The sequence below is a fragment of the Poecilia mexicana genome, unplaced genomic scaffold (assembly GCF_051168715.1).
Source record: "Poecilia mexicana isolate PSO_F unplaced genomic scaffold, ASM5116871v1 scaffold_10, whole genome shotgun sequence".
In the NCBI taxonomy this organism is placed as follows: domain Eukaryota; kingdom Metazoa; phylum Chordata; class Actinopteri; order Cyprinodontiformes; family Poeciliidae; genus Poecilia; species Poecilia mexicana.
The window spans coordinates 4,506,682-4,534,497 of NW_028263379.1; the positions used below are offsets into that span (position 1 = coordinate 4,506,682).

Here is a 27,816-nt window from a genome sequence, read left to right on the forward strand (position 1 = left end):
ATCCAAGTTAAGCCAGAAATTAAGACAGAACTCTATAAAATGAGTTTAAAAATCTTCTTTGAGTAAATCAGATCTCCATATTAGCAGCTTCACAAACAAACCTTGAAAATTTCTCTTTGCTAAGGTTGATTATAATACAGCAGGATCCCCAAACATCTTTCATATTTATAGTTTTCAAGCTTAACTTTGATTAAAAAGTCTTAAATTTGTCCTGTAAAACCTGCAGACAGCATGTTGTAAAATTAACTTAAGCTTTAAGCGACAGTTGATTCCTGGTCATGAGAATAGATCTGTAACATTTACTAGCTCAGGTTTGGTAGGTTTTTATTTTTAACCTTTATTTCACCAGGATGAAAACCCGCTCGGATTAAAAGCCTCTCTGAGGGAGTCCTGGCCAACAGGCAGCAACAAAACACAACACAGAAAATACACAGTTAAAGGGAAATGTCAAGCTATAAAAACAAGTACATGCGACTGAATCTGCCTCAAAAGCTTTTAGTTTGGATGTAAAAGCATTAAATGAGATAAATTCAGTCGGTCCCAGTTTCTTTCAGCAAGTTCCAAGAAGAGGGCATTCTCATAGATATAGAGAACATAGAAGTACCAAGAAAACAGCTGATTTATCTTCATATCTGTGCTTAGCAGTCTGGTGGAGCTACAGCTGGAAAATAAAAGTATATACTGCAATAATCATGTGATCAGTATCAACAGATAATCTGTCTCATAGGACATTCAATATATAGAATATTCAGTGAAGTCCGAACCAGAACCACACAGCATTCTGGGAAATGTAGGCAGAGGAAAAACTATCAACGTGAGCTAAGCTAGCTGGTAGCATCAACTGACTCACTAATGCTTCGGTTGCCTAGCAACAACCTGCTGGGTAACGAGGAGTTTCAAGTTCCCCCCTAACTTTGGTTACCTAGCAACAACTTGTTGAGTAGCTTATCAGGTTTTAGAACAAAACCTGATAACTTTTTTAAATTAAAAATAAAAAAAAACAACAGTGTGAAGAGAAAGATATTAAAACAACCAGAATCAATAATTATCAATAGGTACTGATATGAAACATGGATGTAGTGATAGGTTTTTCAGCCATATTGTCCGGATCTGCTGGCTGTTTGCGATGATCCAACCCTTCCTGAACGGACCTGGGGAGGAAAGCAGGAAACGCCGCGTCGCCTGCAGAAACATTCTGGATCGTTCCAGATCCCACAATAACAGAAACCACACAGAACGGCTGTCATTGTTTCCACGCTGTAATTGGATGATGGAGTTATAATGATAGTGTGTGTTTTGGTAGGGGGTCGGTGCTCCGACAGGCCGAGCCGCTGCTGAAGGACAAATGGTGTTTACTCTGCTGGTCATGCAGGAGGATGGCTTCCAGAACAGCGATCCACCTCTCCGCTGCAGGAGTTCAGGTTTTAACGCTTCATCAGACATGGACCAACTCCTTACCCCAAAATAAAAACCAGCATGAGTCAAGTCTCTGTTGCTGAAAATGAGCTTATAAAGCCTGAATGAACAGGGAAGAAGCTGATTGGTGGTTGGGGTTGATCAAACGTCCAATCAGGTTTGGTTTTTATCATCTTTGTTTAAGTTTTCTTTAAAATGAAAAAACCTTAAATAGCGTTGAACAGATCTTCAGCTACATTCATGAAAAGGCGAATGCGACACAAATCTGACTTCTTCACAAGATCGACCCAGTTCTGGTCTTTTCACTCCAAAAAGGCCGATCTGTTCCTCTTCCATAAGTATCCAAAAAGTGGCGCATTTAATCCGACATTCACGTCATTTACGTGAAACATGCGTGATAATTCTGCACCGGAGGAAGCCAGGCGTTAAATCTGCAGGTAAACAATATTTTCTGCCAGAACCTGGATGATAAAAGCCTCCAGGCTGCGTTTGGGTCTCAACTGGCCACTTTTAATTACTGAGACTTCATAATTCATTTCATTTGTTGTTTCGTTTTATTTTGAATATTTAAAATGTCTTCCACTTCCTGTGGTAAATGTTCATTGGAATTTAAAGTTTATTGACATGTTGCATGGAAATTTTGCAGATGTGCACAAGCATCTATGCAGACTCGTTGCCATAGCAACTGTCAACAACAATGGCACCATTTCCCACACAAAGAGCAAAACGTTCAATCTGTTACAGTTTTATGTTTTCAGGCTGGATGTTTATTTTGTGATTATTAACAAGTGATTGCTGTGGTAGATTAGCTACTGCTATTAGCTACTGCTGCTATTAGCTACCAGTGCTATTAGCTAAACTAACACTGTGGCGGTCGATCAGCTCATTTAAACACCTGCTCTACTGATGATCTGTCAGAGTTGTTGCTTTAGGTCGCCTTTTTTCGTTTTTTAGCTGAACTGAAACACATAAAATTCCACATCTACATGTTACGGTTGCCAAAGTAAAGCTAGCATACCTGAGCTACTTCCCTGACCCTCACTATTTTTTTCTTAAGACTTTTCCTGACCTTATCTGTTGTCTTAGTGTTGTCAATGAGTAGCACAGCACTGCGTCCCTTTTTCTTTTATATATCGCACATGCATTTAAGATTTACTATGTTATGTTGACAAGTTGACAACACCAGTGCTAGTTACCGTCGGTTGGCGTTTTTTTGCCCTCCAGCAGGAAGCTGAAGTCATGGCATCTCACTGCAGGGGCTCTATTGATCTTTGAGAATCTCACATTATTGTTACTTGAAAATAGCCTCGAAGCAACAATATCATCGTTTATTGCTGTAACCTCTGGGATGATTTATCGTCCAGAAACATTTGTTACGATGACAGGCCTACGCACAGATCTGGTTCTGATCCCGGTAAACGCAGTGCATCTTTTTCAGCTGCAGTGATGAATCCAGAGCTAAATCCTGTGTGTCTGTGTTAAACCTTGGAGGAACTGGAGCCTCTTTGGATCCAAACGGACTCCTGTGAATGGGACAGCTGGGACTCGTATAGCTTCTCTCTGCAGACCTGAAAGCAAATACAAGGAGAGGTTACACAAACACGCTGCCTTCCACATGCGGCCGTGAATCTGTGAGACGCAGCGCGCCGTAAAGCCGGTAAGGAGAGAGGAAGCCAGGAACCGAGAGCAGAAAGATGGAAAGCCCCAATAAGACGTTAAAATCTGGAGCTAAACGCCACAAACTGAACCCGGAGCAGGGCGAGCCGCGCTGCCAACACCAGGAAACATCTCAACTTAGAGATTTCTGGAGTTTGTTCCGAATTCTCACTGAAGCAAAACCAGCAACTATTTGTTGTATTAATGACTGTGGATGCTATTACTCAGAGTTTATGAGAAAGTTTATTAAAAACAGCTGAGAGGAGGAAGAATCGCTGCTCTGCCTGAAGCAGAAAAACCCAAACGGTCAGGTTGTATCCTGACAACCAAACGTTTGGGAAGAGCAGGGCCGTGCAGAGGCCACTAAAGGGGCAGGTGCTCAAAAAATGGGGCCCATCTAACCTCCTTCTAGGTCAGAATATTAAAGCCTCTCAGCTTTCAGAGTTTAATAAACAATGATAAATTACAAAATTGTGAGATATACAATCAAAGCTAAGGAAAATCTCTCTATAGATCATACAACTATGCATATGTAAGATATTTTATTAGTAATTTCTTTCTGCAGGTCTATTTTCTTATAGGAAAGTTTTGCAATAATCAAACCAGCAATTTAGCAAGAAATGTAAATCAGAGCTGGACCACCAGACATATTTAGTCTTTACAGAATTACACTATTAAAGGGCCAATGCAACCTGTTAGTGACTGTAATCTATAAAACAGAGCTGCCTGTTTGCTGCAGTGGAGATGAAGATGGTCCATTCAGGAAAGCAGAGCTGCATCAAACTTTAACTGGAACTGCAGAAAAAAAACAAGAAAAAATTTAATTGTTTATGCATGTCACTATGAGAAAAACCTACTGAGTTTTACTTAAAAAAAAACTTTTTTAAAAATTAAAATCACACAGTTTTGTCTCATGAAGTGATTTTTTTTTTTTTGCTAAACAAACTTATTTGTGCATGTCAGAAATCTTTTCTTGCTATTTTAAGTTTTGCTTGTGATTCTCACATGACGTCGTGGGCGGGGCCTAAAATCGCAACAAAAGATTTCTGATGTGTGCAAATAAAAGTTTATGTTTGGTAAATAACTTTTTAAGTTCACAAGACAAAAATGAGTTAATTAATTAAAAAAAAGTTTTTTAAACAAACTTTTTGTTTTTAAAAAAGGAATCATTACAATTCCACAAGTTTTGATTACAATTTTATTTTACTTAACTGAGGTTAGTTTATTTTTTCCCATTGAATAATTAGGGAAAAAATTTAACTACAAACTCTGCGAACCAGAACCTAAACTTAAAGTCTGGTTGAGTTTTTCCCTTCATTAATGACTTTTATTACATACATTATATCTATCATGGTAATTCAGGGCGAGTTATTTTTAATTCTAAATGAAAATCCTTGTTGGACTTTTGTTTAAGTGCTATTCTCCTTCAAGGTACATTTACCTAACGCCAGAATAAATGTACTTTATGCAGCAAAGGAAATTAGACATATATTCATTATGGAGATGATCGGTTTTGGATGGGCGATGTTTCCCTATTGCGCCCCCCCTTGGATTACAAATGGCTCTCTGGTTGAAACGACGCGTGTGACGGGGGGGGGGGGCATCGACTTTTTTGGGGGCAAATTGAATGTACGTAGCTGAAAATAGACACCAACATCGGTAGCCTACAGGTTAATTGTTAAGCTTAAGGTTCTGTATTGATATTAGCTAGTCATCATTTAGCTAACATTAGCTAGTCATCTTTTAGCTAACATTAGCTAGTCATCTTTTAGCTAACATTAGCTAGTCATCTTTTAGCTAACATTACCTGCATCCAGCAGCTTTACTCAACTCAGTCGGTTAGTTTGGAGGGAAAAACTGTGAAAAGTTCTTTGCGTTTTGCTGGTTTGCTGCCGTGATTCTAACACAAACCTACGTAGCTCCGCCCAGCAGCAGCAGGTCTCCTTCACAGGTGGAAACCCAGCGCGAGCGTCGTAGCGCTCATGTTGCGTTTAAAGGCGGCTCAGAAAAACAGGTTACAACATGTTAACAACAGATTAAACAGTTTTAACTGCTGATAAAAGTGACAGAGGACACAAATATGGGAAGTGAGGAAGCCTCTACTGTATCAAATTGACAGGAATAACAGAGAGTTGGCCATTCTAAGGTAAAAACCCAGCGCATACAGTGTTCATGTTTGGTATTTTTTTTCATCCAGACGGCTTCCCGCGCCCCCCCTGCAATGACACGGCGCCCCCCTTAGGGGGCGCGCCCCACAGTTTGGGAACCTCTGGCATAATCAATACTGAAGAATGACTGATGTCATTAACGATACAGGGAAGAAGCTTTTTATTTATCTAGCTTTGCTAGCAAAGTCGTTAGCTAGCAGCTAGCTAGTAGCACAACAACAGCAGCCTAATGTCTGTATGATAAAAACACTGAATGATAGATCAGAACAGTTTCTCCTCACCTGGCTGTCTCCTCCCCTCAGTAGTTCTTCAGAGAAAGGCAGACAGAGGCCTGTCAGTGTCTGTTGTATCTCATTACCTCTCTGCTTAAACCGCTGAAGCAGAAACGAGACTTCAACGTTTTCCATCATCTGACAAGCAGCAAGTCTGCTCCACTTTATTCACCAAAAACGTTTTAATTCACCAAAATCTGATCTGTAATCTGAACGTTCGCTACGTTGAGCTCCAGTTAGCCGCCTTATCTCACTGCACGAGGGGCAACTGGGTCACGGGCAAAAGGTCAAAGGTAACAAGGTGACCGGGGGGCTTATTATGTTGTACAAAAAAACCCAACAAAAAAACTAATAATTTTAGTATTATGTTATTAAGTGTCAGAAGAGGGCTTAGGAAATAATAATGCCAAAAAATTAAAAAAAAATGGACCAAAAGGGCACTTGGGGGCAAGGAGCAAAAGGGGCAGGTGCTCAAACCCCCCCCCCCCTGCATGTGCCTGGGGAAGTCAGCAGAGCTGGAAGACATGTTGAAGTCCGTCCATCCATCCGTCCGTCCGTCCGTCCATCTCTTATTATTGAACTTTTACATTGTCATCATTTCTGTTGACCCTAACCAAAACTCGATTCACATCATAGTCCTAACTCTGACCCAAAAACAGCATTTCTCCTTGTGGGGGCCAGGATTCGGTCCCACAAGGAGCAGTGGGTCCCCACAACGTAGTGTCAGGAAAATGGTCCCCACAAGGTATTACAAACACACATACACACACACTGCGGTTCTTCAAACGGCGGCCCTCCTCAGATGGCGCCGTTCGTGCAGCGGTACCGAGGGACCAAAGAGGCAGAGAGGATGGCGGTTTGCCGGGAATGCTGGGACCTCAAGTTACGGCAGAGCAGAGCAGGACACATGCAGCCCCTCATGCGACGCCGCGCCCTGCAGTAGCTCATAGGGCCCCGCTGGCAGGACGGGAGCCACGCGGGCCTCAGGATGCTATTAATATTGTTCCTCATGAACCAATAGAGCTCCTTCAATACGTCAGATTAGCTCACTTCATGTCTGTTTGGAGCTAAAATGGAGAAAATTCACTGGAAGGAAAAAACAACGCTCCTGTGGCACTTCCAGTTCCTGAGTGAAGGGTTGGTGGTGACAGTTTGCATTAATTTTAAGGCTTTCATCACAGAAACGCTGCATGAGGTTTGATCTGGTCCAAAGATCAGAGGAATGAAAATAACAGAAGTACCGTACCTGACCTGACCTGACAGGACCTGACCTGACCTGACAGGACCTGACAGTACCTGACCTGACCTGACAGGACCTGACAGGACCTGACAGTACCTGACCTCACCTGACAGGACCTGACCTGACCTCACCTGACAGGACCTGACAGTACCTGACCTCACCTGACAGGACCTGACAGTACCTGACCTCACCTGACCTCACCTGACAGGACCTGACAGGACCTGACAGTACCTGACCTCACCTCACCTGACAGTACCTGACCTCACCTGACAGGACCTGACAGTACCTGACCTCACCTGACAGTACCTGACCTCACCTGACAGGACCTGACAGTACCTGACCTCACCTGACAGGACCTGACAGGACCTGACCTCACCTCACCTGATAGTACCTGACCTCACCTGACAGGACCTGACCTCACCTGACAGGACCTGACAGGACCTGACCTCACCTGACAGGACCTGACAGTACCTGACCTCACCTGATAGTACCTGACCTCACCTGATAGTACCTGACCTCACCTGACAGGACCTGACAGGACCTGACCTCACCTGATAGTACCTGACAGTACCTGACCTCACCTGATAGTACCTGACCTCACCTGATAGTACCTGACCTCACCTGACAGGACCTGACAGGACCTGACCTCACCTGATAGTACCTGACAGTACCTGACCTCACCTGACAGGACCTGACAGTACCTGACCTCACCTGACAGGACCTGACAGGACCTGACCTCACCTGATAGTACCTGACAGTACCTGACCTCACCTGACAGGACCTGACAGGACCTGACAGTACCTGACCTCACCTGATAGTACCTGACCTCACCTGACAGGACCTGACAGTACCTGACCTCACCTGATAGTACCTGACCTCACCTGACAGGACCTGACCTCACCTGACAGGACCTGACAGTACCTGACCTCACCTCACCTGATAGTACCTGACCTCACCTGACAGGACCTGACAGTACCTGACCTCACCTGACAGGACCTGACAGTACCTGACCTCACCTGACAGGACCTGACCTCACCTGACAGGACCTGACCTCACCTGATAGTACCTGACCTCACCTGACAGGACCTGACCTGACCTCACCTGACCTCACCTGACAGGACCTGACCTCACCTGACCTCACCTGACCTCACCTGACCTCACCTGACCTCACCTCACAGCTGGGCTCCTTTCTCCTAAAAATCTTATGCTTTTTAAACACAGCCGATGATGTAACAAGATTTCTTATCCAGATGAGAATTTCTTTGGTTGAACCAATAGAAATGTGAAATACTTTCAAAGATCATGTTTGTCAAGATGGCCCCCATTTTGATTCTTTTAAGCCAATAAAATGTTCCAGTCGTCATGACATCAGAAACTGAGACTTTGCTTTTAGCGGGTGTCACACCACTCATTAACTGGAAGGAGACTTAATGGTTAGCGTTAGCATTGCTAATTTCTTTATGCGTTTAGCAGTTTAGCCTTAGATTCGGCAGATTTTTTGCTTAGCAGTTTAGCTCAAGCTTCTGTTAATTTTAAATTATGTTTAGCAGTTTAATGTTAGCTTCTGCTAATTTTTTAGGTGTTCAGTGGGTTAGCATTAGCCTCTGACAGTTTGTAATGTTTAGCATTAGCTCCTCCTAATTTTTTAACGTGTTTAGCAGTTAGCATCAGCTTCCGCTAGTATTGTCATGTTTTTAGTGGTTTAGCGCTACTATCTAAAATTCTTAGCTTCACTAATTAACAGTTAGTGAAGCTAACATTTTGTTAGCTGTGCTCACCAGTGGTAATAACTACAGCTGATTTCAGCATAAACATTTTCTACATATCTACTGGGAATGTCTGTGCCAAAATAGGTTCTTTTTTTGCATTTGGAATGTTTTAGCTGAAATATTTAATTATCTGCTGCACTAATGACAGAAGCAGTCTGAAAGCTGTTAGCATTAAAACCATGTTCATATGCTGCGCCTTCCTGTTAGCAGCTGGAAGTATTGCTCTCTCTCACTCTCTCACAGCCTCAACATGCAGTCGATTCTTACATGTCTGCTTCTTCTGATTTTATTGTTGGGATATTGACAAAACGTTCCATTTAATGAGCAGGAAAAAGTCAGAAAAACCAGTCAGACTGATTATTCTGGAAACCAGCAGATTCTTCCTCATCTACTTATGTTTTAACAACCTGAGACCGCCGCAAAAATGGTTTTAAAATGATAAAGAAACCTCCGTTTAGAAAGGACGACACATTAAAACTCTGTATTTCAACATTTTAAATGTTTCCTGTTTGTTTTTGGTTTGGATAAAGAAAAAATGAAAATAAAGCTTTTTTTTTTTGCATTTTGTTGAATTTAATGTGCGCCAAGTGGATGTTACCATATGAAAATTGAAAATTAGAGAATATTTAGTTGCTTCTGTCTTTCTGCCACCAGATGACTCCAGTTTGAGGAACGGAGAAGGTGAACCTGCAGGCGGCTCCATGCAGCCCCCAGAGCTGGCTGGGAAACCAGGTAAAACTCAGTAATTATTCATTTTAATGTAGAAACCAGGTAAAACTCAATAATTATTCATTTTAATGTAGAAACCAGGTAAAACTCAGTAATTATTCATATAAATATAGAAACCAGGTAAAACTCAGTAATTATTCATTTTAATGTAGAAACCAGGTAAAACTCAATAATTATTCATTTTAATGTAGAAACCAGGTAAAACTCAGTAATTATTCATATAAATATAGAAACCAGGTAAAACTCAATAATTATTCATTTTAATGTAGAAACCAGGTAAAACTCAGTAATTATTCATATAAATATAGAAACCAGGTAAAACTCAGTAATTATTCATTTTAATGTAGAAACCAGGTAAAACTCAATAATTATTCATTTTAATGTAGAAACCAGGTAAAACTCAATAATTATTCATTTTAATGTAGAAACCAGGTAAAACTCAGTAATTATTCATATAAATATAGAAACCAGGTAAAACTCAGTAATTATTCATTTTAATATAGAAACCAGGTAAAACTCAGTAATTATTCATATAAATATAGAAACCAGGTAAAACTCAGTAATTATTCATTTTAATATAGAAACCAGGTAAAACTCAGTAATTATTCATTTTAATGTAGAAACCAGGTAAAACTCAGTAATTATTCATATAAATATAGAAACCAGGTAAAACTCAGTAATTATTCATTTTAATGTAGAAACCAGGTAAAACTCAATAATTATTCATTTTAATGTAGAAACCAGGTAAAACTCAGTAATTATTCATATAAATATAGAAACCAGGTAAAACTCAGTAATTATTCATTTTAATGTAGAAACCAGGTAAAACTCAGTAATTATTCATTTTAATGTAGAAACCAGGTAAAACTCAGTAATTATTCATTTTAATGTAGAAACCAGGTAAAACTCAGTAATTATTCATTTTAATGTAGAAACCAGGTAAAACTCAGTAATTATTCATATAAATATAGAAACCAGGTAAAACTCAGTAATTATTCATTTTAATGTAGAAACCAGGTAAAACTCAGTAATTATTCATATAAATATAGAAACCAGGTAAAACTCAGTAATTATTCATATAAATGTAGAAACCAGGTAAAACTCAGTAATTATTCATATAAATATAGAAACCAGGTAAAACTCAGTAATTATTCATTTTAATGTAGAAACCAGGTAAAACTCAGTAATTATTCATATAAATGTAGAAACCAGGTAAAACTCAGTAATTATTCATATAAATGTAGAAACCAGGTAAAACTCAGTAATTATTCATATAAATATAGAAACCAGGTAAAACTCAGTAATTATTCATATTATTGTAGAAACTGAATGACAGGCAGTCAGGATTCTGAGTCTGAGGAAACGTTGAGTTTTACACAAAAACACCTAAAATGATCAAAGTAATAAACTGGACTTTCTCTGCTGACTCAGAAGGTTCTAATAGTTTTGAGTTTTTAATTCTTGTTTAGTTTTAATTTGTTGTGACTTTTTGTTAATTCAGTTTGTTTTAGCTAGTTTTTAGAGTGTGGTTGCTAGTTTTGAGTAGTTATTATTAGTTAAATATTGGTTGGTGTTAAATGAAGACAATAACAAAATTACCTTAGACCTACTTAATTAACTTGTCTTGACGAACTAAAATTTAGTTAACTAGAAAAAATCATGTTGAATTAAGAAGCTTATCAGTTGATTTAAGGCAGATTTTAGTTGTTAAAGTAACAAAATTTGTTATGTTGAGTAAAAAAAGCAAAAATAAGTTCAGAGTGTTTGTCAGACTAACATAAACTAACTTTTCAATCTGAAGCGATTTGGGTTAATTTATTAATGTTATAAATTCAGGTTAGTATTTCTCTTTTGCTTTCCATTAACAAAATAAAGTCATGTGGTAAGTTTTTGAGAGTAGTTTCAGTCTTTGAGTTTTAGTTTTTTCATAGTTTGGTTCATTTTTAGGTGCAGAATTTAAAAAGGTCAATGAATTGTGCTCATGTTTACACCGACTGGTTAAACAGAAGAGACTCATTTTGAAAAATGTATTTAATTTTTGTTGATCAACCGGCTGACTCTGGAGTTTTATTCCAGCTTTTACTGTTTTACTTTCAGCACATCAGTTCGAAAGGCTAATAAATAGATTCATAACCAAGGATGTTATCCATAAATTCATTATGTTTTAGTTTCATAAACGTTCAGTTAGTTTCTTTCCTTCGATTAAAGCACTTTTCTCCGTTTGGTGAATTAGTTTTAGTTGGCAGTAGCCTCTGGGCTCAGGTTGAGGTTTTGGAGCGTTTCCAGCTGACGCTCTCCTCCTGATGGATGGTTCTGTAACTGAAGGTCCAACAGGACCAGAACCAGAGCCAACTTTCTCTCTGCAGCGACCCGGAGGAACCCAGGCTTACATAAGCTCTCAGCTCCTATTAACACAGCAGTCACTTCTAACAGGAGCGCCGAGGTCCAGGTTCTGCTGGCCTGCAGTCTGGATCTTTCTGCTCTACGCTGTTCCTGCAGCGCTGGGAATAACGTCTCGGTTCCTTCCTGACTGAAACACGAAACCTTTGTTTACTTCACATTATCTTTAAATGCAAAATGAAAGGAGGAAATGTAAATCTGTGAAACGATTAATCAGATTAATAATGATTAATCGATTGTTTAAAAAATATATTAAAAAAATAATCATAATTGATTAAGAGTTAATTGACTCAAAAATGTGTTTGTGCGTTTATGTGTATGTGTTCCTGGTTCAAATCCTGTGAAAAAATCTTCTGTTGAGCAACTTTTGCATCCAATTATTTATCAGTTATTTAACAAATGAATCCCCAAATCAGGCCAACACTGCGTTTATGTGAAGTGCAGCAGCAACATGTTATTATTTTTTAGCTGCAGATGCATCTTATGTTACAAATATGCATTCGCTGAAGGAATCAGATTTTTTATTTTAAAAAATGTATGGAATAATTTGTTTGCATATTTTCTGACATTGTATAAAATAAGCTTAAGTGGTTACATGAAAATCTGCAGAAAGTGGCATTTCATATGATTAATCAATTCTTTTGATGATTAATCATGAGAATAATCGATTAATCATCAGGAAAAGTCAGCTGAATATTCGATTACTAATATGTTCTGTCTAACAGATGCATCTCCATCAGATCCTCTGTGATATAATGTAATTGCTTCATTCAGCAGATTTTGAGGATGATTTGTGGTTCTGCAGCAGAGATCAGACATCTTGCTGCCTGGCTGTCAGAAACGTCGCTGCGTCTCGGACCTGATCCCGTCCGTCAGCGGGCGCTCCAGGCAGTAATGTGTTCCAGCCTGGCCTTTCCCCTGGAGACGCTCTGAAAAGTTTCTGTCCTCCTGGGTTTTTCCCTCTGAACTTCGGTCCGTCTCAAATGATCTCACATCCAGGAAACCCAGCAGTCTTTCTGCACCGACTTGCTTTATAGCTTCCTGCTTTTCTAAAACAGCTTCAGGTTTCGCTCCTCCATGTTTCGTGGCTGACAGCAGCTCTCTAAGGAACCGTCAGACCGTCTGCCGGGGCCGTTCGGACCGCGGTGCAGCCTGAGGTCATCCAGCAGGAAGACTCGGAGCGGCGCGGATGTTTCAACAAACCGTTCACTCTGGATAAAACTGAACCTGAAACGAGACTTTGGTTGTTCCCAGTCTGGACTTTGACTAGACAAACCTCCAACAGGTTTAGATTTTTCTTTGCACCACATTTCAGACTAAGATTGGATGGAGAACAGCTGAGATTCTCACCTGGACTTTGACTAGACCATGGATCTTGAGGGGTATCAGCAGCAGGAGTTTGAAACAATTGTGTAAACAATTTTCATTTGAAAGTCAGAGCTGCTCACATCAACTCAAAGCTTCTTTCTCATTAAAACAACTTTTTCTTCTACTTTTAGGATGTTATTTTGGTTAAAATGCGTCTTTATTCTGATCATTTTGAGTATTTTCTCATAATTAAACAAGATTATCGTAGCCTGACCCTGATATTCTCTTGTAGGGTATCCATCTGCAATAAAAGACATTTTGAAAATATTTCATTTACAATTTATTAAAAAAAATAACAGTTACAAACAGAAATTGGATCTGGTATGAAAAAACTCTGAAATTTTGTTTTAAGCCAAATTGCCGAGCCCTAGACCTTAACACTGGGGATTTTCCTTATGATATATTTTTAAATGTTAAATATTTTTTTAAAGATGTAATCTGTTTTCTACCATGAAATATAAGTGAAAATAATTAATTGAAATGTTATTTTCCACGCTCATCCTTCTGGTTGGCCGCCAGTTAAATTTATCAAACTGCAGCATAGCAACTAAAACCAGGAGATGCACTGAAAAAAACTAAATCTGACCAAGTATTTTTGGTCTAATTTTAGTACAAACATCTTGGTAAACTTGAAGTAAGCAAAACTAAATTACATGTAGCTTTCAGAATGAAATAGAAACTTGTTTTAACTAAATAAGAAATTTTCCGATCATATAATCTGCAGTGGAGCTTTTTAATCAATATTAAGGAATTAATGACTTAAAACAAGCTCTGATATTTTCAGGTATTTAGTACACTAGAAACCAAAAGTTCTTGGCATAGTTTTGTGTTTTTGCAGTGAATGAGGCAGTATTTATGATAAATTAATGTAATAATCATGGAATAGTGAATAAAAGTGAGGGGAAAAAACGTTTTTAGAAACAACAATTTGCTGCTTATAAAACTAAAAGTTTGGCAAAACATTATGACTCATATTGGGAGAGGGAAATATTAAAGTGCAAAAACTGAAAACTTGTGATTTGTTTGAAAAAGGAGGTTTTACATGTTTTTAGACAAATACAAGTGAAGCATAATCTTTTACAGAAGAACTTCTCTTGTTTTCTCCAAGTGAGACATTTTGTGAAACCAATGGTCCCGACCATAAAAAGAAATACATTTCTTTTTTTATGAGCAACTAATGTACCTAAATTGTCTAACAACTCAAAGGCCCAAAACCTTTCGGGAAACGGATGAGGAGCTCAGCAGTGAAACACGGTCAGGGAGTCAGGGACCTTTTCAAAGTTTTGTCAAACAATTCCCATGAACCGTTTGTTTTTGGTTTATCTGGCAAACTGAAGAGCTAAGTCCGCTTTAACCCGACTCCAGTCCGCTTTAACCCGAATCCAGTCCGCTCTAACCCGACTCCACTCCGCTTTAACCCGACTCCAGTCCGCTTTAACCCGACTCCAGTCCGCTTTAACCCGACTCCAGTCCGCTTTAACCCGACTCCAGTCCGCTTTAACCCGACTCCAGTCCGCTTTAACCCGACTCCAGTCCGCTTTAACCCGACTCCAGACCGCTTTAACCCGACTCCAGTCCGCTTTAACCCGAATCCAGTCCGCTTTAACCCGACTCCAGTCCGCTTTAACCCGACTCCAGTCCGCTTTAACCCGAATCCAGTCCGCTTTAACCCGACTCCAGTCCGCTTTAACCCGACTCCAGTCCGCTTTAACCCGACTCCAGTCCGCTTTAACCCGACTCCAGTCCGCTTTAACCCGAATCCAGTCCGCTCTAACCCGACTCCAGTCCGCTTTAACCCGAATCCAGTCCGCTCTAACCCGACTCCAGTCCGCTCTAACCCGACTCCAGTCCGCTTTAACCCGAATCCAGTCCGCTTTAACACAAGTTTAGTCTCTCTCTCCCTCCTTTTCTCCCTCCCAGTCAGTAGGGGGCAGGAGTATTTTTATCCTGTGAAGTGTGGTGTTGAAGTTGCCCCTGACACCCAGAACAAGCTGCCCTTTGCTCGCTCTGCCTCTCACCTTCCCTCTCTCTGCTTCGTCCAGATCCTCTGTTTCTCACCACCTTCACATTTTACTGTTTTGTTTCAGTCTTTCTCTTCTGTGTTGGATTTTAACGTGTTTTACCCTCAAAATGAACTTTATTCATGTTTTTCCTGAAGTAGTTTGTTTCCTTGGTTTATTATTTCTCTGTGTCTCTGCAGTAATTTCCAGTTTTCACCGGTTGGGAGTCTTGCATCTCTTCCTCCGGTTCTGCAGGATTTATTGACTCAGGCTGGTCACAGTTCAGCTCTGGTCCAGTAGCTTTTCCCAGACAAAGGTGAAACTTAAAAGCCCTCCCTGCATGTTTGCTTTGTCGTCCTGCCCGGCTCCAAGCCGCTCATCGGAGGCCGAACTCCGCTGAGTAATCTCCGTCACATAACTCTTGTCCGGGTTTGTTTACCTAGCGCTGCAGCAACAGCGGCGTCTGCAGAAAGAGACGCAGCAGTTTGGGCTGATTTATTCTCCCGGCTGATGGCTATCTGCTGCGGCTGGGACGTGAGGGCCATAAAATCAAGCGCTCCTGTGAGTGATTTCCTCTCCTACTGGACCGTTTTCCCGCTTTGATCTGGTTTTACTGATGGCTTTTCACCGAGGACGTTTTGTGTTCAACAGATCCTGGGGTTCAGATACGACCGGGTCGCAGTTCAACCGTTTTACCTTTTTATTTACGTACAAAACAATCTTAGCTTGTCATTCTGTGCTTTAAAGCATGAATTCATGTTTGTTTGAAGCTAAATGACGCAAAAACTACAGTCAGTTAGATAAAGTGAGAAATGATTCTGTGACTTTGGATTCAAGATTTTCTGACCCCCAAGATTTTTTTCTTTGCATTTTTCTTTTATTTTTTTTAAATAATGTCCTTTGTATTCCTTTCTGGATTTTTTAATTTTCTTTTTAACCTCCTTTTTTCCTCTATATTTTATTTTTTCCCACTTTTTTCCTAATTTCTTTTTCTTTTTTTCTTTATTCCTATTTTGTTTATTCTTTTACTTTCTTCTTTAAATTATGTTTTTTTATTAATTTTTCCCCATTTTTCTTTTATTGAAATGAAAAAAATTTAAATAAAATAATGAATTTCTTTTTAAATTTTACTTTTTATATTTATTTTTCTGCATTTTTCTTTTTATGTCTCTTTCCATTTTTCATGTTTTGATTATTTTGCTCCTTTTTCTTTCCGCCTCTCTTCTCTCCTTCTGGTGGTGTGTTTGTGTCCCTCTTCCTTCACGCTGCATCATTTCGCTCCCAACATCTCGGCTGGTTTGACGCCGTCAGTAATTCATTTGTCATGTTGTCATATTTTCGTGGAATCACGCGTCAGGGTGATGCAACCGAACCCTTTTTGACTCCAGCGATGTCTGCTGATGTTTTTGGGCTCGGATTAAAATTAACTTCAAACTGGTGGATTTCACGCCGCACAAAGACGAGCTTACGCAACAGCAGCGACTCTTCCAAAGCGGAAAATGAATTTCTGATCGCAGCAGCTGCTGCAGAAACAAAAGCTCCAAAGAAAACAAGAAGACGATTCACGAAGCAGAAAATCTGACTGGCAGACGTTTTTCCTCCCAGTTCCAGCAGCTTCTGCAGCTGGAAACAAACCAGTAACGCTTCTTCCATGTCTCCTTCACGTCAGTGACATTTCTTTATTTCCTCTTTACATCAAATAAAAGCTTATAAACTAATATCTCTGTTTGCTGACAGAGTTATTAGTTTGGATGAAATCTGCGATGTAGTGACGTTCCACTGATTTCCTTTCCGATCCAATACGGAGTAAAATTCAAGCCATATCGTTCCGATGCTTTGTGCAAAAACACCAAAGGTGCTTTTTAGATAACTGAAAAATGTTGTAATTCAAATTGTGGCTACATGAAGAACAGATCACTCTAATGTTTTCATTTTACTACAGCATGGTAAGTTAAGAATCAATCATACGAAATCTGACAAAATGCTATGAAAACTAAAAAGCAAAGAAAATCAGTAAAGTAATAATCTACTGAAATAAATACTTGTTAAGTTATTAAGAACTACAGTAAAATGAAAGCATGACTTCTTTTGCATCTGCATTTGATTTACAAATGTGTGCAAAACTTTGATGTTCAGCTCATGTAAAACTAAATAAATTTCACAGCTGCAGTGTTTGAATATGTTTGTTCACTCAAGAAGTCATTAAAATCATCCTCCAGCTACTTCCTGTCGTTTTCTTTGTCATTTCTGCCAGAAGTAACATCCTGTTGATGTGATTCAGCTGGGGGGAAAAAATACAAAAAAACGCCTCATCCTCGCACAAAAACTTTTTAGTGAGTGTTTTTTAAATTGTCGTGTATCCATTAAGCAAATTTATTTTGTATTTCCACTTTCTGCAGTTTCACGGTGAATGGAAACGTGAGCAGCGACATGAGCGCCATTACTCACTTTACCAGGCGGAAGAAAAAGTAGTTCCCTTCAGCCCGTCCTGTTTGGAAAAATCTCAATAATTTAACGTTATTTTTGCTTAGATACATCACCTCAAATGACGGAAGGGTGGAAAGTATTGATATTGATTTGAGAATTGATTTTAAATGTATCAGAGGTATTGATCAAGCCGCTCTTCCCTGCTGTGAAGTTAAAATTTGTCCTCTCGTCCCGTTCTGTCTGCAGTTCGTCCTCGTTTCACCGAGCCGGCGAAGATGAGGCGGCGCGTCATCGAGCGGCCGGTGGGCAGCTCGGTGCGGCTGAAGTGCACGGCGAGCGGGAACCCGCCCCCGGACATCGTGTGGCTGAAGGACAGCAAGCCGCTGGCGGAGGAGGACGGCGGCGCCGGTGGAGAGAAGAAGAAGAAGAAGAGATGGACGCTGAGCCTGAAGAACCTGGTGCCGGAGCACAGCGGGAGGTACACCTGCCACGTCTCCAACCGCGCCGGACAGATCAACGCCACCTACAAGGTGGAGGTCATACGTAAGTCCGGAGTCATTAAAGGTCACGCTAACACTTTGTCATTTTAACGAGGTTTGCGTATCATTACAACATGTTCATGTTTCAAAAGAAACTTTCTTGCTATAACGAGACATTAAACTAGCATCTTTATAAGGAGAAAAGTTTAGCTTCATAATGAGATCCTGAGTTTATTTCCATCACTGACAGTTAAACATCACTGAGGAGGTGACTGAATTAGTCCTGTTGCAATTAGCAATAAATCAATTAATGATAAATTAAAACCAGCTCAATAATTTATTGTTTATCTTTCTTCCAAAAACTGGATGGTAAAAATCCTCAGTCTGTTGTTTTGGTCTCAACTAAACATTTTTTAAAGGATCATTTTGTTTACAGAAACTTCATAATTCATTTTATTTGTTTTTCAGTTGTTTTGTTTATTTATTTTGGGTATTTAAAATGTCTTCCAGTTCCAGTATTAAATATTCATTACAATTTAAGGTTTATTGATCTTCTTGCATTATTATGGCATTTAAATTTTATCATATTTAAATTTATAATATTATCATTTATCACAATAACTTCTGGGACAATTAATCGTCCAGAAACATATTTTACCACAACAGGTCCAGTCATGTTTCCTTCGGTTGTTGCTTTTTATATCAGTATGACTTGAATCCACATTTAAATTGGGCCTCTGTCTCTTTAAAAACTCCTGCTCTTTGATTCTCGTGAAAAATCTAAAAGTTGAAGTCTGCCGTCAATATTCCATCAAGTCCAAATAAGTAGTTAAATAAAATTCAATGTTTTTTTTTACGTCACAAAAGATCAAGCAGTGTGAATACTTTCCCATGATAGTGAATATTTCTTTGAGCCGTTTTTGTTAAATGGAAAATAGACGTAGAAATTCGAGGATAGAAGGTTTTAAATGTGTTTTTCCTCCAGTGTTGGTTGGAATGCCCTGCCTGCCTTTTTTCAGCCAGAGGTTTTGTCTAAAAAAGGTTGTGTTGTAATGTTCTCAGTGAAGGCGATGAGTCAGCTCGTTGATGCATTAGCTTTTGTTGGACGGCTGCAGGAGCCGGCGATGATTTACCGTCGCTCAGTTCGCTCAACGTGTGTCTGTGTCAAACCAAAGGTTACAGCTCTGTTGAGACTTTCGCTTCACTTCGAGCATCTGCTCTGCATTACACCACAGCTGTAGACTTCCTCACACACACACACACACACACACACACACACACACACACACACACACACACACACACATACACACACACACACAGAATAGAGAGGACATAAATCAGTCGGCTGCTTGCTGATGTCAGATGTGACATTTCGTCCTTCAGATGGCCGTCCGTCATGAACCAGAGCTTCCAACCAGAAAAAGACAGAAGAGAAACTTTCTGAAAGTGGAGATGCTTTGATGCACATCAGCATTATGAGAGCATATCGATGTGACTCCAGTCCGTTTAGCCCGACTCCAGTCCGTTTAGCCCGACTCCAGTCCGCTTTAACCCGACTCCAGTCCGCTTTAACCCGACTCCAGTCCGCTTTAACCCGACTCCAGTCCGCTTTAACCCGACTCCAGACCGCTTTAACCCGACTCCAGACCGCTTTAGCCCGACTCCAGTCCGTTTAGCCCGACTCCAGTCCGCTTTAACCCGACTCCAGTCCGCTTTAACCCGACTCCAGTCCGCTTTAACCCGACTCCAGTCCGCTTTAACCCGACTCCAGACCGCTTTAACCCGACTCCAGACCGCTTTAGCCTGACTCCAGTCCGCTTTAGCCTGACTCCAGTCCGCTTTAGCCTGACTCCAGACCGCTTTAGCCTGACTCCAGTCCGCTTTAGTCCGACTCCAGTCCGCTTTAACCCGACTCCAGACCGCTTTAACCCGACTCCAGACCGCTTTAGCCTGACTCCAGTCCGCTTTAGCCTGACTCCAGTCCGCTTTAACCCGACTCCAGACCGCTTTAGCCTGACTCCAGTCCGCTTTAGCCTGACTCCAGACCGCTTTAGCCTGACTCCAGACCGCTTTAGCCTGACTCCAGTCCGCTTTAGCCTGACTCCAGTCCGCTTTAACCCGACTCCAGACCGCTTTAGCCTGACTCCAGTCCGCTTTAGCCTGACTCCAGACCGCTTTAACCCGACTCCAGAACGCTTTAGCCTGACTCCAGTCCGCTTTAGCCTGACTCCAGTCCGCTTTAGCCCGACTCCAGACCGCTTTAGCCTGACTCCAGACCGCTTTAGCCTGACTCCAGTCCGCTTTAGCCTGACTCCAGTCCGCTTTAACCCGACTCCAGTCCGCTTTAACCCGACTCCAGACCGCTTTAACCCGACTCCAGACCGCTTTAGCCTGACTCCAGTCCGCTTTAGCCTGACTCCAGTCCGCTTTAGCCTGACTCCAGACCGCTTTAGCCTGACTCCAGTCCGCTTTAGCCTGACTCCAGTCCGCTTTAACCCGACTCCAGACCGCTTTAACCCGACTCCAGACCGCTTTAGCCTGACTCCAGTCCGCTTTAGCCTGACTCCAGTCCGCTTTAGCCTGACTCCAGACCGCTTTAGCCTGACTCCAGTCCGCTTTAGCCTGACTCCAGTCCGCTTTAACCCGACTCCAGACCGCTTTAACCCGACTCCAGACCGCTTTAGCCTGACTCCAGTCCGCTTTAGCCTGACTCCAGTCCGCTTTAGCCTGACTCCAGACCGCTTTAGCCTGACTCCAGTCCGCTTTAGTCTGACTCCAGTCCGCTTTAGCCTGACTCCAGTCCACTTTAACCCGACTCCAGTCCGCTTTAGCCTGACTCCAGACCGCTTTAGCCTGACTCCAGTCCGCTTTAGCCTGACTCCAGTCCGCTTTAACCCGACTCCAGTCCGCTTTAGCCTGACTCCAGTCCGCTTTAACCCGACTCCAGTCCGCTTTAGCCTGACTCCAGTCCGCTTTAACCCGACTCCAGTCCGCTTTAGCCTGACTCCAGTCCGCTTTAGCCTGACTCCAGTCCGCTTTAACCCGACTCCAGTCCACTTTAGCCTGACTCCAGTCCGCTTTAGCCCCACTCCAGGAGGACTACAGCACAGGGCATTCTGAGTAAATACCAAAACAAATGTTAGCATTAGCTTAGCACTAATAGCAGAAATGGCTCCTGGTCATTAGCCTAAAGAGAAATCCTCCAATCACTAAAATCTGACGCCTCCATCTTGTTTCCATCTGGTGAAGAAGGAAGTTGCTCTCAGTGTTTTCAGAGATTTTCGTGTCGTTTTCCTTCAGTGGTTCTTGGTGCAGCGCCCCCACAGGCCAGGAGGGGAACAGGCTGGTTTGACTAAGAACCACAGCAGCTGGAGGTGGAGCAGATGTTCTGGTTCCAGTAGAACCGGGTCAACTAGACTGAAGGAGGGAAACAGTCTTAGTTTTCCATCTGATTCGTTTCATTTGAATCTAACACTAATGGCCAAAATGGCTCACTCAAAGAACTCCATGCTAGTCATAATGAATGAGGTTTTAGTAGTTTATCATTTTTAATTCTGTTTTTGCGGTTCTCCTCAGCCAGCCTTGTTTTGTTTTGTTTTGTTTTGTTTATCAATAAATGACTGGTACAATATTCAATATTCAGTATATAGAATATTCACTGAACTCCGATCCAGAACCGCACAGCATTCTGGGACATGTAGGCGGAGGAAAAACTTTAGCAGCTCAACCTCTCAATGTGAGCTAAGCTAGCTGGTAGCATCAACTAACTCACAGATTCTATGGTTGCCTAGCAACAACCTGCTGGGTAACAGGCATTTTCAAGCCCATACCCTCACTTTGGTTACCTAGCAACAGCCTGTTGAGTAATTTGCGCAGCAGCAATTTCAAGTTTCCAAAATTTTAACTGATTAAAATTTTAAAAAAGATGTGAAGATTTTCTACCAAAAACTGATGTTTTGGTCTCAAATAAACCTTTTGATGAAAGAGACAAAATAATTTGATTTATTTTTTGTTTCTGTTTTTTTCTTTATTTATTTTAGATATTTAAAATGTCTTCTAGTTCCAGTGTTAAATATTTATTAGAATTTAAAGTTTATTGATGTTTGACAATATGTTCTTACATTAAGTCATAACCATTATATTACTGAAAAATAGTGGCAAAATAGCAATATTGTCACAATAATTAATAATTAATGACAATAACAGATTTATTCATAATGCCCTTTATATATCTCGATCTCCACTGGCAAAAACCACAGCAAAAGGAGTAATTACAACGACATGTCAGCGATGTTTATCTGAGAGCATGGCCTAGTCAAAGCCCGGTGGTGTTGCTAACAGTCTCGGTGTGTCTCCAGAGCGGACAATCTCCAAGCCGGTTCTGACCGGAACCCACCCGGTCAACACCACGGTGGATTATGGCGGAACCACGTCCTTCCAGTGTAAGGTCCGCAGCGACGTGAAGCCGGTCATCCAGTGGATGAAACGGGTCGAACCCGGAGAGGAGGCTCGCTTCAACTCCACCATAGAGGTCAGAGGTCACACCGCGCACACACAGGGTTCTGCTTCTGGTTCTGACCCTTACTCCCCGCCCCCTGCAGGCCGGTGACCAGCGCTTCGTGGTTCTTCCCACCGGGGAGGTCTGGTCCCGACCCGACGGGTCGTACCTGAACAAGCTGCTGATCAGCAGGGCGCAGCAGGACGACGCCGGCATGTACATCTGCCTGGGAGCCAACAGCAAGGGCTACAGCTTCAGGAGTGCCTACCTCACCGTGCTGCCAGGTCAGAGGTCAGAGGTCAGGGGGGGCGGGGCTACAGCTTCAGGAGTGCCTACCTCACCGTGCTGCCAGGTCAGAGGTCAGAGGTCAGGGGGGGCGGGGCTACAGCTTCAGGAGTGCCTACCTCACCGTGCTGCCAGGTCAGAGGTCAGAAAGGCAGGATGGATGAACTATTTGCCCCTCCATCCCGCTGACCTCTGACCTCTGCGTAGTTTCATACTTTAATCGATTTTTAGTTTTAAAGGGATTTTAATCTCATTTTTATGAAAATTCTGAATCCTTTAAAGGAAAACTTGGAATTTTCTTAGTTTAAAACTTTTGCACAGTTCTATCCAGTTTTCCGTTTATTAAAATAAATTCCCGTGTTTCTGCCCTGCAGACAGGAAGTCCCAGCCCAGCTCCGTTCCCATGGTAACACCCCCTGGCCTGCCCTGGCCTGTCATCATCGGCATCCCGGCGGGCGTGGCCTTCATCCTGGGCACCGCCCTCCTCTGGTTCTACCAATCGAAATGCAGCTGCAGTGGCTCTGCCTCCTCTGCGCTACCCGCGGCGCCGCGCCGGGACCGGGCCGGCCCGCCGCCGCCACCCGCAGCGCAGCCAACGGGCTCCGACAAAGACTCGCTGACGTACGAGGAATACGCGGCGGCGCATCAGCAGCTGCTGCTGGCGCCAAAGCTGTACCCCAAGGTCTACACGGACATACACACACACACACATTCACACGTCAACGGCAAGGTGCACCAGCACATACACTACCAGTGTTAGCAGACGCAGCTGCACGCAGACGGCGCAGCCGCAGCTAACAGCATGCGACAAACTGCAGCAGGTAGAGACAGGAAGTCCTTTGCTTCAACCAAAGTCTGACCTGGTTCATACGAGCTTCCAGAACCGGGTTGCAGCTGCAGCAGCAGCAGCAACAGCGACTGCAGCAGCAGCTGCGTTGGCGCTGCAGCGTCCTTCACCAACATCAACCCGACTGCAGCGACTCTGTAGCCTCAAACTACAAAAGCATTTTCAGTTCATTAACTTTAAAAACACAGATAAAAAATGTTTCACTTCTTTTGGACTTATTCTTTGTGAATTGAAAACATATACATGCCACACTTTTCAGATTTTTAAACTGTAAAACTGCTGAAATAATTTTATTTCCATTTTCTGTTGATTTTTCTCATAAAATCTTTTTTATTATTTAATAAAAAAAATAGTTTTTAACATTGCAAAGTAAAGATTAAATCCAAAAGGTGTGAAACGTTTTCCGAGATTATCTGATGAGTTTAAATTTAACTTTAACTGCTTTAAAGGTTAAAGCTAACTTTAACATTTAAAGCAGTTAACTTGTAAAACACAGATTAAAAAAACCCCTCAGTTTTCACATCGTTTGGATTTTTTCTACATTTTTCAGTTACAAATTTCTTGTTTTTTTATTGAGATTTTATGAGAAAATCAACAGAAAATGGAAATAAATAGGAGATTTCATCCTTTCACTTTTCAGATCCTGATGTGTGAAAATGTTTCATTTTAGTTTCATGGTTATCTTCCACTTCCTGTGACTCCGGAGACGTTTGGGGGAAAAGCCGAAAGAGGGTGAAAACTTTTTTTTGTGATCATAATGGATTTATTTCTCAGGCGAAACGTAGCTGAGCCAAAGCAAATTGATGAGTGATGTCACTTCCTGCTTCCTGCTCCCATTGAGCTGAGGTGATGATGTCATCAGTTGCATTTAAACAGGGAAACGTTTTAGCATCATTAGCTAACTTTGTTTAAAGTGAAACTAAATCTTAAAGTTCTGCTTCAGTGAAAACGAATAATTTAGATTATATTCAAAATAAAACAGGTTTAAACGTTTCGTTCAGGTGTCCGTCTCGCTTGGTGCTAAAATAATCATAATCCAATAAATAAACATTTGTTACATGGAAACTTGCGATAAATTAAATTTTAATAAACAAATAAAAATATATGAACAAAAGACATTACAATAATTACATTTCTGTCAAAATATTCCTGTTATATTTCCCATATTTCATTCAGAAATATAAATAAATATTCAAATAATATTTATTTAATGTTTAATATTATTGTTTTAAACAAAATTCAAATAAATGCATAAAAAATAATTTTATGATTCAATATTTTCAAGAATAATTAAAATGTATTAACTGAAATGATCAGTTATGTAAATTTATTTAAACAGTAAATGTTGGTCATAAGATAAACCCTGAAGTTTGATTGGTTACCGCAGGCAACGGCTGAAGTGCCGACCAATCAGCTTCTTTAACGCAGCGTTAGCCCCGCCCACCGAAACAAAATACAGAAAACCTGAAACAATTGAATGTTTTCAAAGCATATTTCAGTTAACATATATTTTTATTAAACCACTTACATAAACATGTATTTATGTGTAATATTTTAGTGCTTTTGGCTCTTAATAATAATAATAATAACTTTACATTTTAAACGATCCGACCGGCTTTGATTCAGGGGAAATTTCTCCAGAAAAATCTGAAAAATGTTTTGCTGTGAACCTCAGAGGAAATCGTCCGGTACCTTCAGGTTTTTGCACAGATCTTCACAATAAAGAAGGATAATGTAAAAATATATTTTTTTATAAATAATGCATATAGTGCAGTTTGTTTGTATGTTATCCCTAAAATATAATCAGCATCACTACAGTCGCTGTGAATTAATTTATCCATCTCTGCTGCCATTTAAACCCATTTAGTGAATAATAAACGCTTTGACTGCATCTAAACGTTACATTTCTCCTCCTGTGGGATGTTTCTGTTTTTATTTAAAGAAAAATAGGTTATTAGGATCATTTTCATTGAAAATGTTTTTATTTTCTTTTAATGAATAATTGTCCAAAACCAATAATTAGTTTTTCCATCATGTTGCAAACCGACCACTAATGTACATGAAATATCATTATTATTATACGTGTACTTTATGTTTCTTTAAACTGTTCAGACCTTTTAGCATCGGGATAAAAAATACTGAAAAAAGAAAAGTGTGTTTTTAATTTATTTCCTGTTATTTTCCATATAACTGGGCATTATTACTGCATGAATGGATTTCTGTGTTAGTCATAATGGAAGCTATGCAGCAAAAGCTACAATCATGATATTGTAAGATAATGTATATGTGCTGAGAAAATATACAAGTTTTATTGATTATCTCCATAACGACAATCCTGTACAGATGTTGGTAGTTTAGATTAAAAACTGTTTCCTGTATCGTTATAATCATGTTGTTGGTGCCATTAAAACATGAAATCATGTTCCACTTCTTTATTCAGAGGCATTTTTAAAACTGCATGAATTATTTTTAGGATGTTTTTGGTTCAAATCTGATCAAACAAATACAGCTAAAAAAAATCTGAATATTCCAGTTTTTATTTAAAATGTTCACCAAAATGAGAAACAGGCTGGAAAAACGGGCCAGAAGAAAAAACTACTTTCTCCAGATGTGGATACGACACGGAGCGAGTTGATCTGGAAACACGGCAGGAAGCAGAGAAAAACGGGAGAAAAAGAGAAAGAAAACAGGTTGGGAAAGAGAAAAAGAAAAAAAACGAGGAAAGAGAAACAATTTTAAAAAAGTGAGAAAAAAAGAAGAAAGAACAAAGGAAAAAAAATAAGAAAAAATGTAAAAAAAAAAAACAAAAAAAGAATAGAAAGGGAAAAAAACTAAGAGATAAAGAAAAAGAAAATGGAGGAAAATTGGAAGAAAAAAGAAAATAAAAGGAAAAGTCGTCTGTTTTCAGTCTGGTTGGTTTTTTGTTTCTTGATTCTCAGCGTCTGAGGATGATGAGGAAAACTAGGAGGAAGAGGCGAGGCGCTGAAAGATGTGATGAGTTCACCGCTTGTCTGGCTGGACAGCAGAACATGGGCAGAGGTCAGAGGTCAACTGGTGAACGTGTCAGAGACAAACAGAGAGCAGACATCTCCTGTTCTGTCATTACCTTCAGTTTCTAAAGTTTAAATAAAATATTCTGATTTCTGGCCCGGGTCTCAGCGATTTGGGTCCAACACCTGATGACTGTTAAATCTAAAAAAGTTTTCATTCATATAGCATATTAATTTTACTATAGCCAGGCTGTTTTAGCAGACAATCATACGAAATGACAAAATGGTGTTGCAAACTAAAAATATGTATATATTAGTAATTACTGAAATTGTTTAATTAAGAACTATTTTAAAAAGAAATCTGCATTTGCTTTACAAATGTGTGTAAAACTTTGATATTACACTAGTGCAAAAAGAAAATGCCGTCTCCATTAAATAAGAAATGTCATTAAAATCACACGTGAATAAGTTTGTTCGCGATAAGTCATTAAAATATTACTTCCTTTCCTCGTCTTCGTCATTTCCGCCAGCTGTTTGATGACATGACTGCTGTGACGCGGAAAAAAGTTTCTATCGCTAATTTCTATACAGCCGAAGGAAACAACTCATGCTAGTACAAAACGAGTTTTTTTAATTGGCGTGTTTTTATGAAGCGAATTTATTTTTGTAATTTTACGGTGAGCGGCACACTCACTTAACCAGGCGGAAGAAAAAGTAGTTCCCACCAAACCGTCTTTTCTAGGAAATATCTTAATAATTTAACGTACTGTTGTTAAGATACATTAGGTCAAATGACTTTAGCATTGAAATTATTTATCCCTGGATTTGAGAATCAATTTTAACGCCTAAATCGATATTTACGTATCTGGATGAAGATACCAGATTCCTGCGCGCCTGAGTCAACAGCAGCTGCGGTGAGTGACGAAGGGAAGAAAGAGCCTTTTAACTTCATCGAAAAGGAGTCAGTGACCATGAAACACACACACACACACACACACACACACACACACACCTCTGCTCAGAAACCAGAGAGACGCGGACGCACGCTCACCTGCAGCGCACATGCAGATGAGAACAAGCGGACACCTGGCTGCTGTGTTTGCATTCCTCTCCCTCTAATCATCCTCCACTCCGCTGCCACAAAACCTCCATTAAAACCGGCAAAACAAAAACACAAAGAGAGGCAGCGGGCGGCTTCCACCGGGATGAAGAGCCGGGAGCGGCTGAGAGGAAGGAAGCCTCGGCCTTTAACGCCCGCAGCAGAGCCGC

General features: G+C 40.6%; 1 protein-coding gene across 1 annotated transcript in view; it reads left to right on the forward strand.

Annotated features, from left to right (window-relative positions):
• fgfrl1a (fibroblast growth factor receptor like 1a) overlaps window positions 1–25,984 on the forward strand; it is an 84,894-nt gene extending 58,910 nt beyond the window's left edge. Inside the window, exons 4-8 of the mRNA XM_088009346.1 lie at window positions 9,176–9,253; window positions 17,692–17,988; window positions 22,286–22,458; window positions 22,529–22,709; window positions 23,085–25,984. Coding sequence (XP_087865472.1) covers window positions 9,176–9,253; window positions 17,692–17,988; window positions 22,286–22,458; window positions 22,529–22,709; window positions 23,085–23,470 — 1,115 coding nt within the window. The 3' untranslated portion in view covers window positions 23,471–25,984. The remainder of the gene's footprint in view (window positions 1–9,175; window positions 9,254–17,691; window positions 17,989–22,285; window positions 22,459–22,528; window positions 22,710–23,084) is intronic.
• The last annotated feature ends 1,832 nt before the right edge of the window (window positions 25,985–27,816 follow it).